Source organism: Cyanistes caeruleus, chromosome 12 (genome assembly GCF_971803275.1).
Source record: "Cyanistes caeruleus chromosome 12, bCyaCae1.hap1.1, whole genome shotgun sequence".
Taxonomy (NCBI): Eukaryota; Metazoa; Chordata; class Aves; order Passeriformes; family Paridae; genus Cyanistes; species Cyanistes caeruleus.
Genome location: NC_141712.1, coordinates 12,661,782 through 12,679,815, shown reverse-complemented (window position 1 = coordinate 12,679,815; position 18,034 = coordinate 12,661,782). Strand labels below are relative to the sequence as shown.

Sequence of the window (18,034 nt, the reverse complement as noted above, 5' to 3'; positions counted from 1 at the left end):
TTTTGTCATCTCCCTTTAATATCCTCATTTGAACGATTGTTCAAGGACTTCTTTAAATGCTGTCTATCTAATGTGTTTTGGTATTCATGTTTATTTATAGAAAGGAGTATGAAAAGGGATGAGCCTTTCAGAAGTGGCACACTCTATTCCCCCTGTGTTTTGGAATTCAGTATAATTTTAAATGCAAAAGGAAACTTTAAAAAGAAGAAGCAATGAAATGGCAGGAAACCACAGAGATTTGGGACTCTGAAATGCTGCTGGTGCCAGGTGTACCAATGCAACAAGCATTTTTATATTTCTTGGAATAAAGCCCTTGCCAGTGGCACTTTGATGCCATTATTTTGGATGATTATTCTGCAGGATGCTCTGTTGAAGGCCAGTCATCTGCAGTTCCTGTGAAGTCGCATAACTTGTGTTTTCTCAGTCTCTGTCAAAAGTAATTCAAAGTCTGATGCTGACATTGAACTTAAGAAAGGGTAGAATCTTTAGTTTTATATGGAGTATATATAATGGAAGAAAATACATTATCCACGTCTCCAGATGGCTTCCAAATCTTTTCTAGTTGTAGCATGACAAAAGTATGTTTTTCCTGAACCCAACTTGTGAACTCTGGGCAGTAGGGTAAGGATCTACCTTACTTGGGGTCTGCAGCACGCAACACATTTAATACTAAAAATTCTATGGGTCTACAAAACACCAAATATATCTTCTGTTGTTACTAGCCAGTGTTAAATACTGAGGATAATTACTTCATTATATGGCAGGGTGAGCATTTTGTTCAGAAATTCATGATTTTAGGGTTCGTGTTGTGTTTTGTGGAAGTCCAGCACAACAGTATTTGAGTGTATGTACCTTAGGTTTCCCAGGTTTCTACCCTTTAAAAAACTGAACTTCAAGGCCTTTTTGGTTATCTCTGCTTTGAATAATTTCAGTTAATGAATATCAACCTTTTGTTTTTTTTCCAGTCACCCAGCATGGGCACCCTGATGGGGGTGTATTTGCCATGCATGCAGAATATCTTCGGGGTTATTCTCTTCCTTCGGCTGACTTGGATGGTTGGAATGGCTGGAGTTCTTCAGTCCTTCCTGATTGTATTGCTTTGCTGCTGTTGTGTAAGTACTTAGGTACAACAATGCATGTGACATAACCTCTGTGAAACTACTGAGAAACCTGGGGAGGCAGCATTGTAGGTGCTTGTGTAAAGAAAAGTCAGATTTAAGCCAGGCACCTTCACCATGTTTGTAGCTGCAGAACTTTTTTAAAAATTATTATTTATTTATTTACTTTTTTTTTTTTTTTTTCGTACTGTTACTTCTAAACTGGCAAACTGTAGTGTAAATAGTCTTACATATAGTGTTTGTTCAGCAAACAGCTGTTTTCCATGCCTGCCCCAGGTGAGGGCTGCCTGCTTTGTTGGACCAGCCTTGGTTGGAATCACAGCTCTGCAGATTGAGGAACACCTGTGTTCTCTTATCTTGCTTTGTCTGCAGACACCCTCTGTTTGACCTGATAGAACAGGGGCCATCCCTCAAACAGAAGTCTCAACAGCTCAGTGATTAAATTCCTGCTGTCCTTGTTTTCTTTTAGATAATGACAGGCAGAATAAGTAGAAATGCTGTATTGAATATGCAGTGGCAGCTTTATTTTATCAAGAAATAAGTTATGTTTTAAAAAATGTTGTTGACACAATTGCTTCCTGTTCCCTGCTTTCCACAGACTATGTTGACAACCATATCAATGAGTGCAATTGCCACTAACGGTGTTGTTCCAGGTAAGTGTAGTCAACAAATGTCTCCATTGTGTTAAAAAGGTAAAAAAGAAACCAAAACCCAAGTTGCTATAAGATGTTAACATGGATTTATTCTAGAGAAATTTGCTTAATTTGGAATACAAAGCCTGAATTCTTATCTAGTGTTTTTTCTTGTTATCGATCAGGCTAAAGATCAATTTCTTTGGTTTTAACCCATGTGCTATCAAATAAGATACTTCAGTTGAACCTCAATATAGCAGATACACTGTATATAATTATTTTGTATTCCTTTTGTGAATATTTAAACATTTATAGCAATAAATTATAATTCTACTCTCACTTTTCTCGTTTCACAGCTGGTGGCTCCTATTTCATGATATCTAGGTCATTGGGCCCAGAGTTTGGTGGAGCTGTAGGACTGTGTTTTTATTTGGGAACAACATTTGCAGGAGCCATGTATATCCTTGGTGCCATTGAGATTTTATTGGTGAGTAGTACCAGAGTGTAATCCTGCTTTAAAGACAACCTATAGAAAGTACCCCAGTATTCTTGTCCCATGTTTGCATACACATTTACAGGAAGAGACTGGAAGGTCTCCAGTTCCTTGGTGTCCAGTTCTTTACCTCTAGTGCTTCCCTTTGGAAGCTGTACACTCTGGGTATGCAACCTGGGAGCTCTTCTGACTGCACACATGGATGTGTGACTTCATCCAAGACTTGTGTTCATCTGATAAAGTTGGCTCAGTTGTGCTGCTGACATAGAAAGGGCTGCTACCTCTTGATTTTCCTTGTAAAAGATTGCCAGTGAAGAGCACGCTGCAGAGTGCAAAGCAATTTACATTTCTAGTACAGGCACACAGTCCCAGACAGCGTTCTGTGCTGGTGTTCCTCCAGCTCACTTTTGCTTTCTCCTGTTTCAGACATACATTGTGCCACAAGCAGCAATTTTCCATCCATCTGGTGCCCACGATGCCTCCAGTGCCATGCTGAACAACATGAGGGTGTATGGCACCGTGTTCCTCATCCTGATGGCAGTGGTGGTGTTTGTAGGTGTGAAGTATGTGAACAAATTTGCTTCCCTCTTCTTGGCCTGTGTAGTAATATCCATCCTGTCCATTTATGCTGGAGCTATCAAGTCCATCTTCGATCCACCTGAATTTCCGTGAGTAATATTTCTGGATGGGGGTTGTAGTTTTGCCTGTGATGTGTAATTTGAATTCTAGTACTCTTCACATTTCTTCCACTCCAGTAGTTCTGTTTAATAAAAAAAGAGAAACCAACCCAAACAACAAAAAACCAAAAATTGTCCTAATTGTTCTCTTTTATTGTTTAAGATAAGTCAATCAAATTCCATAAATCAAAAAATTCCTTAAAGGGAACAGGTACAGTCTTTGTCATGCCAGCCATCCTTTTGAAGGAGAGAAATGATGTAGCACAGTGGAGCCACTTGAAGTTTCCACATGATATAAAAGAATAAATATGAGCAAGTGTGGATTTCATTTTCCCAGTAACATCCATTAACTCTGGTGTTCATGTTTCCCTTCCAGGATTTGCATGTTGGGCAACAGAACTCTGTCAAGAGATCAGTTTGATGTTTGTGCCAAAACTGTAGTTAAGGATAACATAACTGTGGCCTCTAAGCTTTGGGAGCTCTTCTGCCACAGCACAAACTTAACCACCGAACACTGTGATGAATATTTCCTAATGAACAATGTCTCAGAGATAGCAGGAATTCCAGGAGCTGCTAGTGGCATTTTAATAGGTATGGTAGAACTTTTTTTTTTTTTCCCCTTTAAAGAGGAGTCATGCTGAGCAGCTGAAATGGGTCAAACTCTTCCCTGCTGGTTAAGAAAAAAGGAATGAAGAAATGTAATTACAGTGAAGAAAATTATCTTCAATAAAGAAAGTCCAGTCTTATTACCTTTAAAAAGATGAAATGGGACTTTTGTCCTGATACAGTACTTGTCTCCTGTAAAATTTATTAAATTTCCCTTGTTCATCTCATAATTTCAGCATGAAGTCAGCTGTAATTTTAAATTATGCTAGCATGAATAAGTTATTAACATTTTTCAGAGCTTTGTAGTGACAGTTCTCTACTTCAGGCAGGTTAAGATTATGCCCTGAAAGATAAGAGTACTTGTATAGAAATAGTGTGTCTCCTTTGCCCACTCCTGAATAAAGTATAATTGAAAAGTGTTCGTTATTGAAATGAACACCAGAGTGCAGCTGCTTTGTGCAGGTGCTGAGTGCTGAAGGTTTGCATTTTCACAGAAACCAGCAGTCTAGTTTCTAAGATTACAAGAAGACTCAGCATTTGTTAGTGAAATTTCAATTGCCAAACTGATTGATATTGCTGCTTTGCATTTTCTGAGCTACTATGTGGTATGGTGGCTCATAAAAATATTCAGTGTATTTCCTTTGGGTTGGAATAGGTATGAGCTTAAAAGAATGTTACATTTAGTAATAATAAAGTTTAGGTTGCTTAGGCTTCTGTAGATTATTGATACATATTTGTGATTTTCCTGTGTTGATCACTGAATCCCATTTGTAGTCCTTATTGTAAACTCATTATAATGAGAACAGGTTTGAACTGAAACATGCTTTTCTTTTCTGTGGTGTGATAATAACCTTGAAGACAACTTATGGAGCAATTATTTGGAGAAAGGAGAGATACTGGAGAGAGCACATCAGCCCTCTGTGGATGTAGCAGGCCAGAAGAACAACCTGCACCTGTACGTGCTGTCAGATATCACCACGTCGTTCATGGTGCTGGTTGGCATCTTCTTCCCTTCAGTGACTGGTGAGAATGCTGGCATGAGGAGGCTCTGAGCTTCCTCCTGCCCTGTGATCTTACCAAAATCTACTTGCAGGTATCATGGCTGGTTCAAACAGATCAGGGGACCTCAAAGATGCACAGAAATCCATCCCTGTTGGAACAATTCTTGCCATTGTCACCACATCACTAGTCTGTATCCTTTTAAAGTTACTAGAGTGCTGGTACATTGTGTCTGATTTCTGGAACTGCTTTCAGCTCACTGAATTGTCAGTGCAAGTACAACTGGCCACTGGAAAAAATACCTGGATGTGTCCATGTCCTTGTGCCACCCTGGGGGAGGCTGACACTCACTTTCAGGAGCAATGTTTCTCCTTTTATTGCAGTCTGTAACTTATAGTTGCATTTCAGGGGTAGTATTCAAGATTTAACCATTTTTGTGAACTTAATTTACACGGTAAAAAACTACTGGAATTCCAGATCCAAAAAGTTTGCATTCCCAATGCAGAAGCAGTACAGTTAATAACAAACCTGACTGTCAAAGACTTACTGGTGATGTGAATGCCAGCAGAGATACAAAAAAATAATGTGCAAGGTAATTGTTTGCTGTATGTTCAAAATATCTTCAGGCAGAGGAGGAGAGAGAAAAGAAAGATTTTAATATCAGCTTCTGTACTAGCAGAAGATTAAACTGACATTTTAGTATAAAAATGCTTCATTTGATTTTGTCTCCTTTGTTATAACATTTCAACCTTTCTCTGTAACATTAGAAGGTGTATGTGAGCAGTGAGACATTAATTTCCATGCCAGCTTTACCACATAGTTGTGGAGAAACTGGAGTGCAAATGCCACGGGGTGGAGGTACTTACTGTCCTTTCACAATACTTTCATCTGCCATATCTAAATAAATTTTACTTCCTTAGCACCCTCTGTTCTCCAGACTTCAGTTGTGTGTTATTATTTGGAGCCTGCATAGAAGGTGTTGTCCTGAGAGATAAGTAAGTGTTACTGCTTTAATGCTCTCCTTTGTTTTTCTTGTTTTTGCAGTGTAGGTGTGTTCTTGCCTGCTTTGTCTGCATGCCCCACTCCTCTCCTTGTTTTGGTTTTTGTTTTTAGAGTTTCAAAAATTTTTTACTTCTGGGTGCCTTTTAAACCATATTTGTATGTGAATTGGAAACACTGTTTTTGGAATCTTCTTGTGTTCCATTTGATATTTTCTGGCATGGCACCCTCAGATTTTCCATCCTGTGTCTTAGCTCTTGCATTTTTTTGGTGGTAGTAAAAATAATGCTGAGATAATAATACAAGAATTTAAAAATGTGTATAATGAAATGTCAAAATCAAGCTGTAGACACTTCCAATCTGTATATCATAAGTAACTCAGATTATTTGCTACTTTCTGTGTTTTCTAGTTAAGAAAATAATACAGTATTATTAATAATAAAGTATAGCATATTCAAAATATGGTATAATTAATAATAGTATTTAAATGACATATTACAACTGACCCAAAAACCCCAAACCTGAGTCTCAAAATAGTCCTCAGAATATGAATGCCTGGCTATGTTCTGCCCGCAGGTACGGCGACGCGGTGAACAAGAACTTGGTGGTGGGGACGCTGTCGTGGCCCTCGCCGTGGGTCATTGTCATAGGGTCCTTCTTCTCCACCTGTGGGGCAGGTCTGCAGAGCCTCACTGGGGCCCCACGGCTGCTGCAGGCCATAGCCAAGGACAACATCATCCCTTTCCTCTGGGTTCGTACTCCTTAAAAAGCTTTCTGCTCGTGCTGCTTCACCAGCTGTCTGACTTCATGCTCTTAAAATCACATTTATTCTCCCCAGTTTGCCCAGCACTGAAGTGAGGGGCAATATGTTTTATTTTGATGTTGTTTTTTTTTCTTTTATTCATAACAAGAATACTTTTAAGTATTTTTAGAGTAGACTTTTGGGGTAATTTTATCATCAAGCATCTGTGAAGCATGGCAAGCCATTGGAATAATTTGACTCTTTGATCTAGAGAATCAAATTACTGTTTGCTTTTAAAAAATGTAACTTGATTTTTTTCCCATTACAACCTTATGAAATACCTGGAACATAGGCTTAATGTTTCTGTTTTTTCAGATCTTTGGTCATGGAAAAGCGAATGGGGAACCAACATGGGCTCTTTTGTTAACGGCTTTAATTGCTGAGCTAGGAATCCTTATTGCTTCACTTGACATGGTGGCTCCAATTCTCTCAATGTAAGAAACAGCCTGGGTGCTATCTCGGGGAGGTGGGGGGGAAGAGAAATACTCTTGAGTTTTGCTAGTTTGATTATCTTTCAGAACTATATCTTAAACCATTAACCAAATTCCCAGAGTCTGAGTTCCACTCTGTAATTCTGTAATTTCTATGAATCCTCTGACTTCAGGCTCTACATACAAATGTATTTGTTTCTGCTCTGGAGTATTCTGTGAATAAGCAAGTTTTTATATTTTTATTTGGTTTGGAAAAACATTTTAATCACAGAACAAAGATAGCATTATGTTGTGAACAGATTAACTTGATCCAATTAAAAAATTGTTCTAGCTACTTTGTGCTGATAGTTCAGGCTAATAGAAGTCAGAGGGGCAGGGGGATGGGACATGTGACAGGGCAGCAGGATTTTGACTTGAAATCAATCATGTAATTATGATATATGCCAGGATCTATAAATATGCATGCTAAAAGGTTTTGCACTTTTGTTTTGCAGGTTTTTCTTGATGTGTTACCTCTTTGTTAATCTTGCATGTGCAGTCCAGACACTTCTGCGGACCCCAAACTGGCGGCCCCGCTTTAAATACTACCACTGGTGAGTGAAGGACTTTACCTCACTGAGCTGCAGTCTGCACTTGAGAACCTTCTCCAGGAGGGCAGGGAGCATCTTTTATTTCTCTGGCCATCAGTTGTACACAAGAGCCAGACTCAGATATGTCGTGGCACAAGTTTCATTTTAATAACAGCACAGAAAAACTCGTGGGACTGGGGAGATCCAGTGGAGGTTTTACTTTCACTGTCAGTTCAGCATAGACAGTTTAAAGAAAAAAGAGCAAGAATTTAATTGACTTGTTTTTTTAGGCTCTTCTGCCCCACTACTCATTAATGCCTTTGCTTTTTGTTTTTAGGGCCCTCTCATTTTTGGGCATGAGTATTTGCCTGGCACTGATGTTCATTTCATCTTGGTATTATGCTTTGGTAGCTATGCTTATTGCAGGCATGATTTACAAGTACATTGAATACCAAGGGTAAGTATTAACTGGATAAGAAAGGGTAAGAAGGAGGCTAGATCTTTTTAATGAATTATCTCTAATTTGCACATTTAGAAATGGAGCTGTCCAGAAATGACTTGTAGGGCTTCCTTATTACTTAATTTTTGTTTTCATTATTTTACTGTGTCACTGCTATTCAAAAGCCCCTGAAGTACTTTGTTGTTAAGCCTCTAAAGGTGTTAGGTGAAACATGAATCACAGGTAGTAGAAAACTGGTTGGGATCTCTCTGCTGTGTACTGCACATGATTACTTTAGGCCCAGAACAGCTGATGCCAACCATTATATTCTAATTTATCTGGTGCAAAGGTCTGTCTGGAACAGTCCTTGAAAAGTTGAATCTGCTGCTTGGGTTGCTGGAGATCTGCACTGGATGGAGTTGGGCTTTATAACTTAATTTGGCCTAATAACTAAATTGGGTGTTGAAATGCCAGATTTTTATATATGCTTGGGAAGCCTTCTCTGTAGCATTGATTACAAATTAAACCAGAATGTTGGTTCATCATACATATTTTACTGAAACATTTTCACTTCTCTTATGTGATCTGTGATATCTCAGACATTCATGCACAAATTACAGATGTGGATGCGATAGATGCTATGTGTCACATTACTGAACTCACTGTCAGGTGCTCAGATCTCCATAGCCTGACTGTCAGAGTGCAGTTAAGTGGAGTGCAGTTAAGTTGGCTGAGCTGTTTGTTCTTCACAGTGCAGAGAAGGAGTGGGGTGATGGCATCCGGGGCCTGTCGCTCAGCGCAGCGAGATACGCCTTGCTCAGGCTGGAGGAGGGCCCTCCACACACCAAGAACTGGAGGTACTCATCTTGGGCTACTGAAATGGCTGTCATGGTTATCTGCTTACACTGAAGGAATTAAACTGGACTCTAAACAAGATGTGTGAATAAATTTAAATGCCTAGAATATTTAAAAAAGTGTTGAGTTTGCAGTAAGCTGGCTTGTTACTGCCAAGCCTTGCTGTGTGGGCCCTGTATGGGCAGACCTTTAGTGTTCTTTGGATCTTTAACTGGACTTCAAATTGGTGAATTCAGAAGTGGGACCTGGGGAAACTGGAGGTCTGCAAGTACAGAGGTGTAGAAGCCAGGGAATGAACAGTGGCCAGCATTATTCCTTCTGGTGTCATTTCTTCTTTGTGGTGAAACAGATTGAGTGGGCAAGAACCCTCCTCTTGGTTGGGCATTGTTCAGCCCTTGTGCTCTGAACAAGAGCAATAGGAATGTATCGAAGACAGAGTTTTATAAATCATTTTATACTTGATCAGCCAGACAGAGAGTGACTCAACTGATTGTGTAGCAATACCTTAAGGAACAGAAGGCAGGTGGGATCTGTGTTTAGATGAAAATATTTGTGTTTTCCATATGCCAGGTTTCTGGATACAGAATACTGATATTTTCTTGGCACAAGTATCCAGATGAATCTGGGAGATCAGCCCTACAGTATGAACATTATGTGTGCTCCAATAGTACTTAAAAGAGCCTTGAAAAACATACCTGTAAATAAAACACTAATGCAAGCCTCTCAAGCTGAGTGTATCAGTAGGTTTTATTACTGTCAGCACAATGCAGCAGCAGAATTCACATTCACATGCAGCACAGTTTCACATCTGCTGTTAACCAAGAGGAAAAAAAAAATTAAGTAAAACCCCTTGAATATGTGAGATAGAGAAAGAATGTTTCAGAGTTAATATTTAAGTGCAGTATAAGTGATGAAAGGCAGTTTTTTATGTGTATTATTGTTAAAGCTTTAATTAAAAAACATGTCGTATTTTTTATTTTCTCTAGGCCTCAGTTGCTGGTGCTTCTGAAACTTGATGAAGATTTGCATGTAAAATACCCCAGACTGTTAACATTTGCATCCCAGCTGAAAGCTGGTAAAGGTTTGACTATCATAGGATCAGTCATCCAAGGGAATTTCTTGGAAACTTATGGAGAAGCCCAGGCTGCTGAGCAGGTCAGTGTCCTAAATCCTGAAGCAGAAAGGGGTGAGTGGGGGTAATGCAAAATTTTGTTTCCTAATCATACGTGGAAAAAAGCATCTTAATAAGGCTTCCATGAAACACAAAACAAGTTCAGCAGTACTACAGCTGTTCAGTGAAGGACTTGCATACATATTTCAGCTGTCAGTTGTGCCTTTGGGAATGCAAGATCAATGCTCACATTTGTAAATAGCCTTGCAGCGTAAAACTGCCTTAATTTATAGGAAATAATTACTGTAGAAGTTTCTGCATGCTGCTTAATGGAGGGAAGAGGACTGTTTAGTTTTCTGAATATTCCAAGTAAAAAGTTTTTTACTGAAAGAGTGATAAAGTCCTGAACTGATCTTCCTGGGGAGGTGGTGGGGTCACCATGCCTGGATGTGTTTAAGAAAAGACTGGATGTGGCACTCAGTGCCATGGTCTAGTTGGGGTGTTAGGGCTGGGCTGGACTCGATCATAAAGGTCTCTTCCAACCCAGTGATTCTGTGATTTCAGTAACTGGTAAACTTAGCAAATGTGTTCTTCTTCAGTGTGTTGATAAGTATATTACAAAAAGCATTGAATTTTTTTCAATTTTTCAATAAATTACTTAATCTTCCTCATTGTGCAAACATGACATCATAGCTCTGTTTACATATATAAATGTATCTATAAATGTAAATATATGTATAGCACCAGCAAATTTGTTTTCTTCCCTGGAGGCTTTTTCTGTAGGAAGATTGTTACAAAAGGAAAACTAATTCATGGGCTATGTGTTGATCAAGTTTATTTAGTTTTTAAACAAATAAAAGGTACACTTGCTGGTGTGTGGGATTTGGTGCTTATATTTGTAAATTTAATATAACACAGCATGTTACGTGGGAATCTGAAACTGGGAATCCAAATGAAGTCAATTGGCCTTAGGTTTCAAAAGGTGAGTGTTATAGGATTAGAAAATTGAAACTAAAATAGTAACACAGATATCACTATCTACTATGATGATTAAGAGATGATAGCACAAATCAAAAAAATTCTTACTTTAATCTGTTAGAAATTATTATGTCTGGAAAGAATCTGTGTTTTAAACAAGTGGGTGCTTTCTCTTGTTTCATTAGGGAAATCTGATGAGCAGAACTTTGCATTGTAATATGCTTTACCTATGGACATGTGAACCAGGAATTTACATTGTAATGTCATGACAGGGAAAAACTGAGATTTTTTTTTTTTTTGTCTGTCTTGCAGACTATTAAGAATATGATGGAAATTGAGAAGGTTAAAGGATTTTGTCAAGTAGTTGTAGCCAATAAAGTTCGAGAAGGAATTGCTCACTTGATCCAGTCCTGTGGACTCGGTGGCATGAAGCACAACACTGTGGTTTTGGGGTGGCCCTATGGCTGGAGACAGAGTGAAGATCCAAGGTCTTGGAAGACATTTATAGGTGAGCTTTAAAGGTTTGGTGTGATTAGATGTGAACAGAGATGTTTATTACACACGTGGTACACGTGATTTTAATAGAATCCTTGTAAGATTGGTTTTGAGTTTGTCTTTTTTTCTTGTATTGATGGAGAAGCAGGTATTTTCACACAAAACTGCTCTATTTGAAATACCAGTTCCTGTGGGTAAAAGACCTAAGAAAGATCTTCAAAGATTAATCTAGCAGCTAAAACTCATGTGTCTAATGAACGGTTAAAAAACTACCAGCTTTGAGACATGCTGGTTTTGTGGCAAACTGTAATTTGTTTCTGTTTTGTTACTGGTTCTAACCTATCCTTCACTAGTGGATAACACTCTCCTTGCTCCTATCTCTCTCCTACTGTGGTCCAGTTACTTAATCAAACTAGAAGAGAGCAGATACTGTCTCCTCTTATTTAGCTTTGCAGGTTTCTGCTTTTCTTTCGAGTGTGAAATAAGGCTCGTGTTCCTGTGAGTCTGCATAATCCTGGCTTTGTCACTTGGACTGATCTGTCTGCACAAGCCTTGCTGTACATACTTTTCTTTATTTAAGTGATGACTTTTATGGTTTGCTGACACTTGCTCAGCGAGTAGCATTTTTCTAACCATAAATTACTCGTGTAGAATTGGAAATAACTGTGTTCTTCCCCTCCTGGGCAGGTACTGTTCGCTGCACAACTGCAGCTCATCTGGCTCTGCTGGTTCCCAAAAATGTGTCTTTCTACCCCAGCAACCATGAGCGTTACAACGAAGGCAACATTGATGTGTGGTGGATTGTGCATGATGGAGGCATGTTGATGTTGCTTCCTTTTCTTCTCAAACAGCACAAAGTAAGCTGAGAATGTCCCCCACCTACTTCTGCATTCTTCAGTTTAAAGAAATGTGGTCCAGTTGTAGAACCTGCATTGATAATTGAGAGTGGATATGTTGCTAAGTTTCTGTTTTGTAGAGCAAACTGTTAATGGTTCAAGTGACTGAGAGTTTGTGTTCCCTCACCAGGTTTGGAGAAAATGCAAAATGAGAATTTTTACTGTTGCTCAGATGGATGATAACAGCATCCAGATGAAGAAGGATTTGGCTACTTTCCTTTATCAACTCCGAATAGAGGCAGAGGTAGAAGTGGTAGAAATGGTAAGGGAATTAAGCCATTTTTCACTTCATTTGCATGTGGTGATGTTTGGTTATGACTTGATTACAAGCACAATATTTGTCCTTATTTCTGCAGCACAATAGTGATATCTCAGCATATACTTACGAGAGAACTCTTATGATGGAGCAGAGATCTCAGATGCTGAGGCAAATGAGGCTGACAAAAACTGAGAGGGAAAGGGAGGTATGTCATTTGTAGTTGTTCTCTATGGGCTGCTGAGGGGGATGACACTAAGTGCCTTCCTAGTAGTGTGTTACGTAGCTGTTGCTTAAATTTAACTCCTGTGCTCTAAAGATAAAAGGAAATATTTTCAGTGTAGCTTTTTTTGTTTCCCAAAATTGCATGTAGTTCTTGTTTTTATCTTTGTATGGGATATCCAGTATTTGTCTCAATTTATAGCATATCCTGTTTTCCTGCTGAAGATGTCTCTCCAGTTTGGACTTACAGGACACATGACTATGATGTCTTTTACATGTAGCTATGAAAGATGATCCATCTTTTCTGCATGTGTCTGTCAAGCATTTTTTTTTTTGTTGGCAATTTTGGATGTTCTTGTCTGTTGTTTCTGACCATGTCATGATACTAGATGGACATTTTTTCCTATATAGATACAGGCTTCTGTCAGTCCAAATTCTGTTTGGCTTACACCCATCAAAGCTGTTAAAAGTCCATTTGGTATGTTAGACTTTCAGCTAGGGCAGATGCCTGGTGTCAGCTCCTGAAGGCTAAATAGAGTGAGCAGAATAAAAGATAAAATGGAACAAAAGTCTGTAATTATTTAAAGAGCACCAGAGAGCATAAAATAAAGTCTCTGAGTTCACCTTGTCACTCATGTGCCCTCCAGGCTCAGCTTGTAAAGGACAGACATTCAATAGCACGTCTGGAGAGCCTCTACTCAGATGAAGAAGATGAGGGAGACCCTGTTCCTGAGAATATCCAGATGACCTGGACGAAAGAGAAATGTGATGCTGAGAAGCGGAACCGAGGCAGTGCTGTGGGAAGCTTTAGAGATCTCATCAGCATTAAGCCGTGAGTCTTGTCTAAGTCTGCACTTCACATCTCTTGAAGCTCTACATGTGCTGTGCTTTTATTATCTTTTGTTTCCTAATGCTTGGTTTGGATGCTGTAAACATTGAGACCTGGCTATGAAAAGACAGCAGTTAGCCTCCCCAGAAATCTCTAACCAATCAAATGTGCACACGTCCCTCAATATTTCACTTGGTGTAGCCAAATTCTAAATTGGAAATGTTAAGTCCTGTAACAACTTTCCTCCTGTCTCCCAAATACCTCAAAAAACCACACTGATAATGTCACTGATCTAACCAGAATTTAAGAAGAAAAAGATGGTAATTTCACTGTCTAGCGTGTAGTGTGGATGTTCAACGCATAAAGGAAGAAGCTGTGGAGATGGTGATGAATGACTTGGAACAGCATCTGTGTGTGATAAACCCTCTGAGATGCTGCTGCAGGAGCACTGACATGGAACAGCAGCTGTGGTACTACCACATGTGTGCCCCTTGAAGAGTGAGAAGTAAAGGTCTATTTTGGCTTTGTGTGAATCTCCTGTGACTTCTTTGATATCCTACATCTCACATGAAGAGCTCAGTCAGTTTTGTATACTTGGCAAAGTTCCAGATTTTTCTTCCTCATAAATCAGAATTCAAATCTGTTTTAGGCTGAATCATACTGTAGAAATTCTGCTGAATTTGGTGTTAACTGCCTGTACTTTTTCCTCTTCCATGCTTTCAGAGGGTGGGAAAACTTGTAAGTTTGTTATTTAAATTAGAAGTACATTAAGATGGTTGAGAGGAAAGAATTTTCTCAGCTAAAAGCAGGAAAACTATGTGTATTGATGGAAGAAAAGGCACTAGAGTTGAGCAGTCTTAGCAACGTTTTAAAGGGAGCAGGATTAGCTACTTAAGCTACGTATCATTATAAATAGGATGTAACAAACTACGAGAGTTGTCCTGACGAGAACTAAGGATAGAAAACAATTCCAGTCTGAACCTATTTTCCTAAGCAGAGTATGACACAAGCAGGAAGAAACATTACTCATTCAGAGAAGCTCTCATTCCACAACACTGCTAGGATGTTATTTCTGGCAGTTTTTGGGGACTAAATAAGCCCTTTCTTGTAGCATACACCTTCAAATCACCGAGGAGATGCCAGTTTTAAATAACACTTTAGAGAAAGCCAAACCTTTAGTTTTCAACTCCCTTTCCAAGACTATACATAGCTAACAACTGTTATGTTCCTGCTGCTGGTTTTTTCCTCACTTCCTGTAAACATAATCTGGCCTCAGTGCTGTCCATGGCTTTCTGAAGCTGATGTGGTAAAGACAGAGCATGTCCTTGCTCCAAATTAAGTAAGAACATGAAGTAATAGAGAGGTAATTCACAGTGGGTAAATTATTCTGTTAGCATAATAAACATGGTCCTTCCTCACTGCCTCTTCTTCTTTCTGTGTATATGATTTATTTGCAAATCTGAATATTCAGAAGAGCAGCAAGGTTGCTAAAGAGTTTCACTCATCAAACAAAGCCAAATCAGTGAAACCGCTGATATTTCTTATTTCATTTGTTTCTTCTAATACTTTTATAATATTAAAATGAAGATGAAACCTCAAGTAGAAAAGCCTCAAAAGTATAAAAATATTCTTCTTTTGATAAGTTTATTTCTGTATTGTATTTCCTTTTATGTTACAAAAATAATGCTTGATTTCTGGTAAGAAGGAAACATTCCCTGGCCTGAAATCCCCAAAAGTTACTTTTGAGTTTTGTTCCTGCATTAATTGTTGTTATTTTGTGTTAATATATTCCAAATAATTAATGAGTTTACCTCTCTTAGCCTGGATTCTTATGGAGCAGAGGTTTATGAGATTATGCTGCACCTATTTCCCTTTTCTCCCCTAACTTTTGAACTAAGTGGCTACTCAAGTTTGAAAGTGTGATTGAGATTTTAAAGACACCTGGGTAAAAGTGTTTCTTGTAAACAGGCAGAGAGGTTGATTAGTGTCCTGAAGGAGAGCTTAACACCTGTCTAACACTTGGAGAAGCCCCTCACATGCAGCCTGCTCTAGGCTGCCATCCTGTACTTCCCCATTTTGCGACTGTGGTCTGTAGCAGCTCAGCCTTTCTCTCTCAGCTGCTGTTCAGCACCAAGAGGGAAGTGTGCTCCTGGGAAGTGTGGGCTGAGCACGATGGGGCCAGGCTCCTGCTTGGCTCCCAGCCCCCTGAGAGAGTTTGGGGGTGCTGGGTCTGGAGGAGTGCCTGGCCTGTGCTGCCATGGGCACGCGGGAGAGTTTGGGGGTGCTGCAGGGCTGCCCTGAGGGAGGGCTCTGCAGCCATGACTGTGCCTGGTGGAAGAGAACATCCCCTCATGCAAATGTGTTTTCATTTCTTATGCAACACTAAATCATCTTTATCGAGTGTGCTTTTTGAAGAGCAGTGTAACTTTCTAAACTGGAGACTTGACTCCAGAGATCTTAAAACCAGCAGACTAGCTGTACCTGAGTAAGTTTGGGAAATGTCTTCTGTATCTTCATCATAAAGTTTGAAGAAAATCACTATGTTGAGCTGACATTTAACAGGGTATTTAGGAGATTTGAGTATGCTTTTAAAGGACCTTTTTAATAATTCAATGTTCAGAGGTGTGTTTCTAACAGTAAGTCTGAATGTGCTTCTCCTACAGGAACCAGTCTAATGTCCGAAGGATGCACACAGCAGTGAAGCTAAATGAAGTCATTGTAAATAGATCCCATGATGCCAGACTTGTGCTCCTCAACATGCCTGGTCCTCCAAAGAATACTGATGGAGATGAAAACTGTATCCTTTCAGGCAAGGCCTGGCCCACACAGAAGGTTTTTCTTTAATCTATTTTCTTGAATTCATTTGGCCACCAGTGCTGTTGAGCTGTAATATGTGACAAAGTGTCCCCTGAGTGGAGGGTATCGGCTTGTGGCTGTAAGGTAGTAATTGCTTAAAGGAAAAAGTGCCCCAAACTCACAGTATTTTGGTACTTAGAGGGGTACTTGAGCTGAGTGAGACCAGAGCTGAGGGCTGTGAGCTGGCCCTGGTCTAATCCCTGTATATTTTGGTTTTGATACTTTTTTTCCTTGACTTTACTGAAACAGACATGGAGTTTCTTGAAGTCTTGACTGAGGGTCTGGAGAGGGTATTACTTGTTAGAGGTGGCGGTCGAGAAGTCATCACCATTTACTCCTGATTTAGAAGCTTCTAACTCTGGTCTACATTCACCTTCTTGGCCATTACGGACATTCCAGTTTTAAATGGAGAAGAAAAAATGTTTTTTTGCCTTTTTTCTCCTCATCCAGTCCTGTTAATTGTTTTTCCATTGGCAACATACATATCTTTTGGGATTGCAGTATTTGTTACACCATCCAATTAGCAACATAAATTGTGAAGCTGCCACATTATTCAGTTTCTGCTTTGGTACCCCAGCACTTGTGCATGTAGTTTTAACACTAAACCTATTTTTAGTCAGCACTGCTACGTGCAGTATTTTTAGTAACTGTATGTAAAGTTAGGACATGAAAGCCAGTTACTGTAAAAAGATTTAAAGAGCTTTTTATATTAGGTTTGGGGGATAGAAATGCATTATATAGCAGCTAGTTTCTGCTGAAGTTCAGCTATAAAGCATTTTCTAAGAGCACACTAAATTGTAAGAGAGGACTGAAAAAGCTTTCCTTTTCTGGGTTTATTTCCAGAACTAAACTCTCAGTATTGGGTAAGAATTTATACTTTTAATACATTTATTGATAGAGATTTAAATAAATTATGTTGACATAGTTGAAATTATGTATGTAGCTTGCTATAAGTTTTGTTGCTTCTGAGACTTCAGGTTCTGTGAGGCCAGATCCCTATTTATTTTTGTATTTATTTGTCAGAAATATTGGATATGCAGATGCAGACTGTTTAGGAGAACAGAGATCTCTCAATAAATTCTGAATCACCAGTGGATTGAAGGACAAGTCCTGTGCAGTTCTTCCATGCTTTAAATTTCTTGCAGACCATCCATCAAAAGTACATTGAGCATGTTGGAGTCCCGTGTAGAGCCAGGTGCTGTGCTGCACTCACAGCGATGGGATTGCACTTGCACAAGTACAGGGGACCTGCTGCTTCATTGTATGCTTTATGCCCTTAGAGGGAAAAGAAGGAAAGAAGACCTATACTAACCATTAAGTCTCTGGAGATTTTTTTCAAGCCCATTAAGTTGTACTTTGTGTACAGAACATTCGTATTTTTTCAATAAAATGTTGCATACACTTTGAACCTGCTCTCTGTTCTGTGTGTGAGGGTGGATTGTGCAGGAGGAGCCTCTGCTCTGCCCTGGTCCAACATTGACACTGCTGGAGCCACCAGGTGAGGACCAAGGGGCTGGGGATGTTTTGTGCTCACCCAGATAGCACAAGTCCTGCACGGGGGAGATGCCAGCTTAGACCTCAGAGCAGCTGGGTGTGTGTCTGAGGAGTGAAGCCTCTGGGGACACTGCCAGAACCCACACAAAACTCTGTCCCGTTGAACACACACAAGATTTCTCTCTGGGAGAGTGGTGATCCCATGCCAGGGACAGGTGTGAACTAATGTCCCAAGGACCTGCAAGAAAAGTAGGGATTGGCACATTGCTGTCCCATG

At 39.5% G+C, this 18,034-nt stretch overlaps 1 protein-coding gene across 7 annotated transcripts in view; it reads left to right on the top strand.

Moving 5' to 3' along the window:
• Positions 1 to 17,671, top strand: part of SLC12A4 (solute carrier family 12 member 4) — a 43,579-nt gene extending 25,908 nt beyond the window's left edge. For 4 of the 7 annotated variants that reach the window (XM_086847229.1, XM_086847233.1, XM_086847232.1 and 1 more), the window contains 21 exons: positions 966 to 1,112; positions 1,717 to 1,771; positions 2,107 to 2,237; positions 2,670 to 2,911; positions 3,297 to 3,511; positions 4,385 to 4,549; positions 4,620 to 4,718; positions 5,463 to 5,520; positions 6,101 to 6,275; positions 6,642 to 6,760; positions 7,252 to 7,350; positions 7,664 to 7,783; positions 8,518 to 8,622; positions 9,607 to 9,775; positions 11,022 to 11,217; positions 11,892 to 12,061; positions 12,231 to 12,362; positions 12,457 to 12,564; positions 13,226 to 13,410; positions 16,071 to 16,204; positions 16,513 to 17,671. In XM_086847229.1, coding sequence (XP_086703355.1) covers positions 966 to 1,112; positions 1,717 to 1,771; positions 2,107 to 2,237; positions 2,670 to 2,911; positions 3,297 to 3,511; positions 4,385 to 4,549; positions 4,620 to 4,718; positions 5,463 to 5,520; positions 6,101 to 6,275; positions 6,642 to 6,760; positions 7,252 to 7,350; positions 7,664 to 7,783; positions 8,518 to 8,622; positions 9,607 to 9,775; positions 11,022 to 11,217; positions 11,892 to 12,061; positions 12,231 to 12,362; positions 12,457 to 12,564; positions 13,226 to 13,410; positions 16,071 to 16,204; positions 16,513 to 16,604 — 2,916 coding nt within the window. In that variant the 3' untranslated portion in view covers positions 16,605 to 17,671. Of the gene's footprint in view, positions 1 to 965; positions 1,113 to 1,716; positions 1,772 to 2,106; positions 2,238 to 2,669; positions 2,912 to 3,296; positions 3,512 to 4,384; positions 4,550 to 4,619; positions 4,719 to 5,462; positions 5,521 to 6,100; positions 6,276 to 6,641; positions 6,761 to 7,251; positions 7,351 to 7,663; positions 7,784 to 8,517; positions 8,623 to 9,606; positions 9,776 to 11,021; positions 11,218 to 11,891; positions 12,062 to 12,230; positions 12,363 to 12,456; positions 12,565 to 13,225; positions 13,411 to 14,130; positions 14,146 to 16,070; positions 16,205 to 16,512 lie in introns of all 7 variants that reach the window. The other 3 variants (XM_086847228.1, XM_023934751.2, XM_086847230.1) reach the window with 1 other exon arrangement.
• The last annotated feature ends 363 nt before the right edge of the window (positions 17,672 to 18,034 follow it).